An 11,552-nucleotide genomic window follows, 5' to 3' on the forward strand; every position below is an offset into this window, starting at 1 on the left:
TGTGTGTGTGTGTGTGTGTGTGTGTGTGTGTGTGTGTGTCTGTGCGTGTGTGTGTGTGTGTGTGGCGCCCAGTGGCTGAAAGGCACACGTTTTTTGTCCAAACGTGTTTTTTCCGGACAACAGGAAGGTGGTTATTATAATCTGCTGGTGTATCATTAGCCAGCGGCTCGGGGCCAGACCGGACGGGGTTAAAACATTTCGCTTATAAATGGCTCCACATTCAGGCTCACAATTATTTGCATGAATTATGCAGAAATATTTGCATGTAAAGTAGAGTTTGTTTTCACCAGCGCTAATATTTGTTTGGAGCATTTCAGGGACGAGTTCCTGTTTGATTGTTTTCAGCTCAGGTTTTCCCATTGCTGCTGCTGCTGCTCACTCTTTAAATTAACCAATTATTTTCTGTTCGCGCCCCAAAGTGTTTCACTTTTAACCGTTAATTTGTCTCAGTAAATACTTTAAACAATCTATTTTTTCCAGCTGCGACTTTCAGGACATTCAAGGTTTTAGCTGAAGTGAGACAAAAATGGAAAATGTAGATTTTTTTCTTCTATTTTAAGAAAATTATTTAAAAGAAAGAAATGAAAGCGTAGCAGCAACAAATGAGCTTTGATTGAAAAGTTTCTGTTTGATGTAGATTATTAGATGAGTGATTTGCTTACTTTAGGAAGACTTTATAAAAATGACAGTAATTTAATCTCAGGTTAAACATTTCAATCACATTTCCTCAAGATTTTAACCAAATGGTTCCTGTAAAACAAAAATCAAGGTTTTGAAACGACCTAGTTAAAGTCCAGATTTAAATTGAGCTGCTGTGCCATCCATTTTCTTGCACCCTTGTCCCTCAGTGGGGTCAGGAGGTGCTGCTGCCTCTCCAGCTAACGTTCCAGGTGAGAGGTGGGGTCACCTGGACAGGTCGCCAGTCTGTCACAGGGCAACACAGAGACACACAACCATGCACACACACACTCACACCTAGGGGCAATTTAGAGAGACCAATTAACCTGACAGTCATGTTTTTGGACTGTGGGAGGAAACCGGAGTACCTGGAGAAAACCCACCATGCACAGGGAGAACATGGAGACTCCATGCAGAAAGACCGGGAATCGAACCCAGAACCTTCTTGCTGCAAGGCAACAGCTCTACCAACTGCACCACTGTGCAGCCCAGCTGCTGTGCCATACAGGTTACAGGATTTTTCTCATAAACTGAAGACTTTGCAGCCTCAGCATGTGATACACTATTTGAAGAACATCTAGTTTTTCCAGAAATGCAGAAATTGGATCAACGTTTTAGGAAATCCTTCAAACCTTTGGTGTTTAGCATTTTGTCCTTCAGGTAAAAAAATCCACTTCTCTTTTTCATCTGCTCCATCCTAACCCCTTCATCATCATCCTCCTCAGATCTGCAGCATCTTCCTCCATCCCATCATAAACAGTGAATCCAGAACCAGTCAGGCTGAACAGCTGATCTCAGGTACGGCTCACCTGATGGTTTTGAGCATGCTCAGTCCCATCTCCACGCAGCAGTGGGCGTGGTCCGGTCTGGGCTCAGGTAGACCAGACACGCAGTAGTAACAGTCTCCCAGGATCTTGATTCGCAGACAGTGATGCTCCTGGGGCAGAAAAACAGATTATTTTTACACAAACCAGACCACTGAACCCAAACACAGAGAGAAAGGAATACATGCGAAACTTTACAAAACTCTCAGAGAATAATCTCCGTTTTTAGCAGGTTTTTATGTTACCTTCACCCAATTATCTACTAATATTTCCCAGGTTTGTGTACTTACGTGAGCCAGACGGTCGAAACGTGCAAAGAGTTCATTCAACATTCGTACCAGCTCCTGGGCGGACAGCGTGGTGGAGAGGTTCGTGAATCCTTTAACATCTGCGAAAAGAATGCTGAATAAAATACGGAAATGTCACTTTCAGATCCAGGTTAGATAGAAATACTGATCATACTCTACGCTGTGTTTCTCTGACTGTGCGGATCATCAAACTGAAAGGAAACGCGTCTCGGTAAGAGACGCTGATCTGATGAGGAATCATGAATCATGATTCCTGAACCGAACGCGGAAGCGGCTCACCTGACATTCTCGTAGCGGTGGATGTAAATTCTGTGGAACTGATGCTGGAGGTGTTCGTCCTCTACATTTGTCATGTCGTTGATCATTTCCAAAACTACAAAACGTGGCAGCACGGATAACACCAGGCGTTCCTGGAGAGAGGCGGGAAAAGAGGCGCGATGAGCAGAACCTGACTGCGGTTCGGGACGGCGACGTGGTTCCTCCAGCCACGAACTTACAGAGCTTCAAACTTTCGTAAAAGCAAGAAATGGATCAATAAGTTTGACAATAAACTAAAACAGTTGAAGAAGTCTTTTCTGTTTTGTCTCTGGCTAAAAACCATGAGCTATTTCTCCAGCTAGCACAAGGCTAGCTCTTTGTTTTGGTTGAATTTACCCAGAATGCCCTGCGCCGTACTCTACTTCCTGCTTTTGCAGCGGTGTCCGGTCTGCTCGGCGTTCACAGAGGCATTAAAACCGAACCAGAGTTCACTTCAAACGGACCCAGACCAGGTTCGGTTAGCATTCACACCTGAGCAAGCGAACCGGACTGGAGTCGGACCGAACCGGACTGAACTGGGTGCTGGAAACAATCAGCAATCCTCTTGACTAAACAAGTTCAGGTCCAACTACTTTATGGACATCTAACCAAATTTGAGCTAGTCTGTATAATTATGACTCTTTGTTGATTAGAAAATAACTATTTAATCAAAACGACCGTCATGTGCCGACATACACAGAAAGCATCAGATTCAGATGATAAAAGGAAAACTGACTGTGCCATATGTAGAGTAATAGATATGAAAATAAATTTAAATGAACAAAGGAAAAGTGGAGTTCTAGGAAGCGTGTAGTCCAAACCCAGTAACTGAGCTGGCTCCTCTCCCCAGGCTGCTGCCTTCCCCACAACCATCTGCCAAATTTATCTTGATTGTTTCTGCATATTTCTTCCGAACCGACCATCAAGTTAAGACAACGTCAAGAAACAAGCTCTGCTTTTGTCCTGACGCGACACAAAAACAAGAAACAGGACAGCATGGCAGAGATGAAGCCTGTAAAAACAAATAAACGACATTAACTCTGCCAGCCTGCGGCCGCAAGCAGCATCCTAAAAAAAGCCTCAAGGCCTGCAGGGAAAAAATAAAAAGCAGGAAAACAAGATTTGCTTTTATTGGTCTAAACGAGGCAGCGCCGCTCTGCAGATCCAGGAACAGATTTAGTGTGGGAGCATCTCTCAGGAGATCTGCATCAAATCCAAGCCACCGCTCTCCTAAAATACTCAATATATGTGAAACATAAAGATCCAAACGGGCCGGCTTCGCTTTTACAGCCAGAATGATTCCTTCCTTTAATATTCTGCTGCAGCGTTGGGACAGATTAGTCCCTAATAAACTAGCTTTATAACTCATCTCCAGACGCTGCCTCCATTTCAGAGCCGCTTCTCTGCTTCTGTCGCTTAAAAAAGAGAAATTTAGAAGAAGAAGAAGAAGATTATCAGATTTCCCCCGACTCTTAACACACGAAACAAACTGGAGATATTTCTTATTCTGTCCAATCAGCTTTATTTCATTCAGCAGTTCAAGAAGTGGGAATATTTTAGTTCTGTTCTACGGCTAGTCTTTGTGATTTTCAGTCTAGAATATATTCCACTAGAGAAGAAACACTGAACTGCTTTACTTCTCTCAACATGCAACTGACAGTAATGTGCAAAAGTCTCGAGTTTTTCCTTCCAAACTTTCCTGAAATCTCTCAGGAAGTCTTCAAATTCAAACTTCCTGGAACTTATTACAGATACTGATATTAATATCTGTATTGGTGCTGATATAGAAAAAGATTCTAGATCTGCCATCAGTGACTGATCCATAAGGGCAGATCTATTCAGTCTAAATCTATGTTTTGTAGTCTGAGCTTTATTTTTATTTATATTTATTTAAATGGACTTTCTGAAGCATTTGAAATGTTCGCCGCTGTTTACTTTCACATTTAGTCAACCTTTTGTTTTAGTCAGCTTCGGTTTCTTTATTATCGTTTCTTTATTACAGCGACTGAACAAATTAAAGTTGTTTTTAGCTTGTGAAGCTACTGGCGTATTTAATTGTGCTCAAATAAATTTGTAATTCAGTACATTTATGTCTGTGTTTAATAAAAAGAAACATTTTAAATTAATTCACATTAATAAATCAGTCATAAATGAAATACATGAGTGTCAGTCTGGATGTCCAACACCAAGAAACCGAAACTTTAACTTCAGACTGTAAAAGTCTCGGCTGCTGGATGGTGAAGTAGAAAAACGTCTGGACTGGTTGGGACGGATGAAGCCTGGACCAAACCAGGTCATCACCGTGACAACGACCCCAAACTCAGCAGCAAACCTACAACACGCAGGCCGAAAGAAAGCAGGAGTGGAAACGGTCCAGTCAAAGTCCAGACCTCTCAACCTGAGTGAGGAAGAGGGGATGTAGTTTATCTGAGTGATGAGAACAAAAACCAAGATGGTTCCAAAAACTGCAGGGTGATTTACTTTTCATCATTAAAATATTATCCTGCATGTTGCCCCATTCAGATCTATTTTAAATAATATTCTGTATTTTACTGTAAAATTCTACAAATCCAACAAAGTTACAGAAGCTACTTTAAAGAAAGAACAAACATTTTCCTCATTTTATCTTTTGTAGGAGTACTTCAGTGAAAAGTGTGGATGCTGATTGTTGAGCCATCAGAGGAAAAGCAGGTTCCTGTTTTTGTTTCTGAGCTGAAAACGGAGATGAATCCTCAGACGAAGGTTCAGACAGTCAGATATATTAATGACGCCTCGGCTGCTGAATCACAACCCGGCGCCTCGGGCCCGGCCCGGCTTCACTGCAAGAAATGAGGATTCCTCCTGCAGCCGACCCACAGGAGATGTCCAGGTTTACGCAGCACATCTGGCCAAATATCTACATTATGATTCTGGTTTATCAGAACATCTGGGTTAAAGGCGACGGTAACATTTACTTTCGTTTCAGGCTAATCACAATGTAGCCCAAAGTTCAGACATTAATGAAAAGCTAACAAAGCTTTAGAAGCTTATTTTAAAAACGTTATTATTTCTCTTAAACATGGGAAAAATGTCGTGTTGTACATGAAATAATCCACCAGTGGAACTAGAATGAATTATTGACTTAAAACCGTCTCTTATGTCTTGATGAAAAGTTTCCTGTAAGTCAGTTTTGTCTTAATTGAAGTATAATAAGATATCTGATTATAAATAAAAGACTTTGTGTTTTTGCAGTGAAGATCTGGATCCTTTTGGATGAGTTTCGGTAAATCTGTAGGTCTCCACATGAAAACCTGCTGCAGGAACTTTGCTGGGTTTTTTTGCCAGTAGAGGACTTGACTTTCCCAGCTGGTCACTTCTTGCAGTGTGGAGCCTTAATGGCGTGTTTGCTCCAGCGGACGCTGTCCCCGGTTTGGACAGCTGAGAGCCAGCGGACTGAGTGTCAGATTAGCTCAGATGATCATTAGCGCAGCTTGATTTTAGCTGAGGGATGAAGGCCTGCAGCACATCTCTGACAGCACACATTTCCCTCCCGCTGTGCAGGAGGTGCAGCTCAAAACATCCGGCTCTGGTGAGGATTCAAAAATGAATGTTTCATATTAAAAACTTTAAGATCCTGAAGGTAACGTTGTCTCTTTATGATGGACATATCTTCATATCAGTAGCTGCATTTCCATTGCAAATGTGAGCAAGTTTTTGATTTTATTCTGTAAACACAATTCCGAAATTGTTGTGTTTCCATTAAATAAGAAATTGGATTAAAATCCCACGTGAATAAGTTTGTTCATGCAGTAAATAATAAAAAAATCATGGCAGTGACAGATGTAAACACTTTGACATATATTCATATTTCAGTCGTGCTGGTGCTCATCTGTCAATGCCAAATTTATTTATATAGCACTTTAAAACGGGTATAAAACTGCACCAAAGTGCTGTACAAGAACGACAACAAAGCACAAAACAAAACATCAATTAAATGCCAGAGAGTAAAAATGAGTTTTAAGAAGCGATTTAAAATGATCCAGGCTGTGGGCAGATCTAATCTGGAAAGGTAAGTTATTCCATAAAACTGGAGCAGCAACAGAAAAAGCTCCATCTCCTTTACTCTTAAGTCCGAGGAACATTCAGTAATAACTGATTATTTGATCGCAGGGTTCCGGACACAGATTGGAATTTTAAAAGGTCCTGAAGATAAGGGGGCGCTAACCCATTTAAAACTTTATACGTTAACAAAAGAATGTTAAAATCTATTCGATAAAAGATGGGCAGCCAGTGTAAAGATGCCAGAGTTGGCGTTATATGGTCATGCTTCCTGGTTCCTGTCGGGAGCCGTGCTGCTGCTGCGTTCTGGATTAGTTAAAGTTGCTGAATCTGTGATTTATCCATCCCTGTATATAAAGAATTGCAGTAATCCAGACGAGTTGTTATGAAGGCATGGATAAGTCCTTCAAAGTCCTTAAAACAGAAGTCAGATTTAACTTTTGCTAAAAGCCGRAGGTGGTAGAAACTCGATTTAACGACAGAACTAACTTGTTTATCTAGCTTTAAAGAGCTGTCAAAAGTGAAACCCAGATTCCTAGTAGAGATTTGATAAGACCGAGCTAAAGAACCAAGAGTCTGATCTGGGTTTGTAGTCTGAAGTTTTTGACCAAATAACTTGAGTTTTGCTTTCATTGAGGTGAAGAAAGTTTTTTTCCATCCATAATTTAACTTCAGCTAAACAGTTTAGCAACAGCTGAAGAGAATCATTTGTACCATTTTGAATTTTAAGGGGCACATAAGGCTGCGTTCACACTGCAGCCTGAAGTGACTCAATTCCGATTTTTTTGCCGGGCCGCTCACACTGCCAGTAAATGCGACCTGCATGTGTTCTGCAGTGTAAACGACCTGAAAGTGTCCCGCATGCGCAGTAGAGGGCGCAATAGCGTCAGCGTTCTCAGTGTTCTGCCAACCGCCATAAAAAGAAGAAGAAGAGCTCAGTGTTTGCGGAAGTAAACATGGAGGCTAACGGTGGAGCTTAGCTTACATATTTGAGGTTGTTATCAACCGGAGCAGCAAATTAAGAACTTAATCCTCATATAATCCGTCATGGTTGTTGTTTTTCTTCCCTCTTGCTCGTATCAGGAGCAGAATAGTGAGATTTGTTGAGAATCAGTGACGATCAGTTCGGATGAATTCGGCCAGGACGTTATGGTCGCATTTGAATCGAATACGTATCGGATATGGATCACATTCTTAAAGAATCCGACCTGAGCTGTTCACACTGCCATGAAAAGATCAGATGCAGGTCGCATTACGTCAAAAAAAAATCGGAATTGGGTCACTTCAGGCTGCAGTGTGAACGCAGCCTTAATCTGGATGTCATCTGCAAAGCAATGAAAGGAAATATTACATTTTTGGAAAATCTTACCAAGAGGCAGTAAATACAAGATAAACAAAAAGGGCCCTAAAATTGACCCCTGTCAGCCAATCAGAGGAGACGCTGGCGTCTTATTCAGGCGTTGGAGTGACAAGCCCCGCCTACTTGGGGAGCGGCTACGTATGCTGCGGTTTGGGGGAACTGTAGTCAGCCGTTTTATTTTAGAGCTTTGGATTCAACATGTGGGAGTAAAACATCTTTTTCTGAACTGAGATGCTGTGATTTTTCTGATGGAGGCACAAAAATCAAAAACAAACCATCATCCAATCACTTCCTGTCATCTTCTTCGACGTTTCCACCAGTAGTAGCATCCAGCTTATGATCATGTGACTCGTTTGATGCAATAAAAGTGTCTCCTCTGCAGTTTTGGAAAATACATCTGTTCCCATTAAGCAAATTGATTTTCGTCAAATCAATTTGTACATTTCTGTGGTTAATGGAAACACATCTGCTGTGTCTGGATATCGTGATTTGATTACACCAGTTACTCTTTTTCTCGTACTGAAAACCATCAATAAGGACTTTTGTTTCATCATAGAGTTTAAAATCTACAGCTTTATCTATTTTATTTTCTAACAATCCCTGGAAGACTGAAGGCTAAGCACAGAATGGCACAACTAGCAGTTAAAATTCACTAAGAATTATTTGTGGCATTTTTACTGAGCCACACGTTACAGTGAACATTTAACCTTTAACATTTGACCTTTAAGAGTTCAGTTCACTGGTTCCCTTCTCATCCTGGCTCCTGTGTAACGTCAGTCTCATTGCCTTCGTCTTTCATTTTGATTGAATTCAGATATTTTTGATCACTTAAGAAAGTGTGAAACTGTATATATTTTTATAATATACCGTTATGACTCAGCAGGGGTTTTATTGGCAGCTCCTGCAGAGAACCACAGGTCTGAATATGGCTTTGCATAAACTTTGACCATGACGGAATAAATCATAGATATCGTCTCTGATCAAATCTGCGGCCCGGCGCTGCATTATTCACACTCGCTGTGTTTTCCAGACTCATTTAAATTTTACTTGCGGTTCTTATTTCTCTGGACCTGCTGAGCCTCTGGCACTTTAATTTACAGTTTTTTATTTCACACAGATGGAGGAGCTGTGCTGCTGCAGAATCTAAATCTATTTATATAAACAAAAACAAATCATGGCAGCATTTACTCCAGCAGACCGCTGAACGTCTGGCTGCTGGGGGAACGCAGCCTCCGACAGGCTGAGCTTTAAACCAGGCTTTGTTATTAAACGAGGGTGGAATGATTATCATTATTATAAACAGGGATTATGTGCATAAGTTTAATTTATTGTGGTCTTAGGCTCAAATATAAACTGTACATCCTCACTAATATGTGCTTAAATGAAAACCTGTTTGCTCTGAGTAAAACTAAAACTGGGAAAACACAGCATGATGCTGCCACTGCTTTACAGTACTCTTAATGTACCAGCCTGGTGCAGATCCAGTGAAAAACGACCAATCAGGTTCGGATCTGAGCTTTGGTTAGGCCGTTCTCAGGTTAAGTAAAATCCCACAGAATGATGCTGCTACCACTGTGCTTCACAAGCTAGGAAAAGTTTTTTGTTTTTTTTTCCTTTGACCTTTTACCTTTGACTCCTCCAAAAAAAAATCTAAGATAAAATCCACGATAAATTTAAATGCTTAAACGATATGTGGCAGGAGGAAACTGGATGGATGGATGGATGGACGGATGGATGGATGGATGGACGTCTGTTGCCATAGCAACCTGTAAGCAGCAGCAAAAGTCAACCTGCTCCTTTCATGGCTTCTGCTTCTCTCTCTCTTGTCTGCGTTTTTTTTTTGATTAGCTGTAAGTTTTCACTCTAAGCCGGTGACATGAAGATAAAAAGTAAAACTCCGCTAATAAAGTCAATGTAACGCCATGACAGCGCCGACAGGAAGCTGATTCAGCGGATGATCCAGTAAAGCCGCGGCGTTTCCTCCTCCTGCAGCTCAGTAAGCTCCCACAGCGCCAGAAAAACAAAGCAGAAGAAGAAAAACAAAGAAGAAGAGCTCAGTCAGACCTCAGATCTGGCCTGAAAACAAGCCGCTGGCGGTCAGGGATGCTGGGCTCTGATTGGTCCATGTGGAGGTGTTGTGCTGCAGGCGGCGCCCCGGCTCATCACAGCCCGGCCTTCCAGGAAACATGAGGCCGCTAAAAGCTTTCTGCGCCGCCGCCTCACAGCCGCGGTGTAAACAAAGCTCACTATCAGCCGTGTGTGTGTGTTTGCTGATGTGACTCAGCCTGTGTGTGTGCGTGTGTGTTTGCTGATGTGACTCAGCCTGTGTGTGTGTGTGTGTGTGTGTTATTGGTCAGATGCCAAGTGTCCCTGACAGCTTCGTATCGATGATGCATTCGTGCTTTTCTCCTCCTGGAAGTCTCTCCGTCCTGCCGCTGAACCACTCCAGCCGCTTTGCTTCTCTTAACGCCCAAACCGACCCTCACACACAACAACAGGAAGTAGAAACATGTCCAGTACGTGGAGGCCAGTGTTTACCGTTTTTTCCAGTCAGACAGGGATAAATACGGTCCCATTAAACCCCATTTTGGAGGCACATCCAATCTCTGACACTTTGCTCTTCAGAAAGCGCCGCACTCCGCCATGACGGACGTCAAACCAACCAACAAGCCCATTAACGCCTGTAGACCTGCTAAAAACAGAGTTTGTTGCCTCATGTCACCTTTATTTAACTGATTTTGCTGAAAAAATGGCAAGAATGCAAACCAAACATTTAATCTGGAAAGCCGATGGATAGCAGCCATTAATTGTAAGGACTGGCTCTGGTGTATTCACAGCTAACCTTTTTACAAGGTAAGAAGATTAACGGTGATATACTTCATAAATAAGATTAATAAGACCCAATCAAATATTTCATTATGGAGAAGCTACTGTCTAATCATTAATAACCATGGAGAAAAACCCCGCCTCATGTAGCCTAGCATGTTAAACTGGTTAGCATCTAGACTTCCGGTTTTCAGTCTGCTCTGCTGTAAGGAGACATAGTGGTAAAAATAATCAATTCCGGCAAATTCAGCAATTTGATCACATTAGCAAACGAGTCAAACAGCAAAATAAAACCCTGAAAAACTCAAACAGCAACACTTCATGTCCAGATTGAAAGAAATTCAAATAGTCAATAACATCAATCAATCTGGAAACGGAACTGAACCATTTCTGAAACTTCTGAGCTCCAGAAAACCAGAGAGAGGAAACAGAAGAGATGAACCTCCAGAGAAATGACTGATCTACCAAGACGGCTCATCAGGCTGCGTTCACTCAGCAGCTCTTCATGATCGGCTCGGATTCTTTGCTGAAATCTGATGTTTTCTGTGTGATTGTTCACATCCAATCAGAAGAGTCTGATTAGAAGTGGAGTCAAATCAGGACTCAGGGCTGTGATGCGTTCAGACTGCCTTCATCAGCCCATAATTACAACTCTCAGCCATTGTTCATATCCAGGTTCACCGTCTGGCTTCTTCTGTTCCAGAGTTATGACGCTGGTTCGTTTGGCACCAACCATATAAAAGTTGGATAAATGTGACATGACCGTTCAGACTGCAGACGCTTTGAAAACAATCAGATTTAGTTCTGGACGTGAATTCAGATTTTTGGGAGGTGAAATGATTTCATGAGTCAGCGATAAGAAAGAGAAAGAGCCCAGAACTGGCGCTGACATAAAGCACAAAGTCACGTGAATAAATCTGAATATGAATGTTTCTCAATTTACAAAAAGCTTTTTCATGAGCAGATCTCAGTTATATAGTATTATATACTTTATTAGTAAAAATCAAAAGTATTTAAGTCTGTTGGCGAGTTTAAGAGGAGCACCAGGGATGAGGTGTGAGGGTTGGTGTACCTTTATCTGGTTATACTGGTTATTAGTCAGTGCTGGTAAACTCTGTTTGATCTAGATTCAGTCTGACTTCCTGTCTGAATTCAGTCTGACTTCCTGTCTGAATTCAGTCTGACTTCCTGTCAGTTTGACTTCCTGTCTGAATTCAGTCT

The 11,552-nt window shown here is 41.8% G+C and overlaps 1 protein-coding gene across 2 annotated transcripts in view; it reads right to left on the reverse strand.

The window, feature by feature from the left end:
• Nucleotides 1-11,552, reverse strand: part of adcy8 (adenylate cyclase 8 (brain)) — a 92,693-nt gene that overhangs the window by 42,806 nt on the left and 38,335 nt on the right. For both annotated transcript variants that reach the window (XM_008434781.2, XM_008434782.2), the window contains exons 3-5: nt 2,090-2,220; nt 1,793-1,904; nt 1,488-1,615 (exon numbers count right to left, since the gene is read on the reverse strand). In XM_008434781.2, coding sequence (XP_008433003.1) covers nt 1,488-1,615; nt 1,793-1,904; nt 2,090-2,220 — 371 coding nt within the window. The remainder of the gene's footprint in view (nt 1-1,487; nt 1,616-1,792; nt 1,905-2,089; nt 2,221-11,552) is intronic.

The sequence above is a fragment of the Poecilia reticulata genome, linkage group LG17 (genome assembly GCF_000633615.1).
Source record: "Poecilia reticulata strain Guanapo linkage group LG17, Guppy_female_1.0+MT, whole genome shotgun sequence".
Lineage (NCBI taxonomy): Eukaryota > Metazoa > Chordata > Actinopteri > Cyprinodontiformes > Poeciliidae > Poecilia > Poecilia reticulata.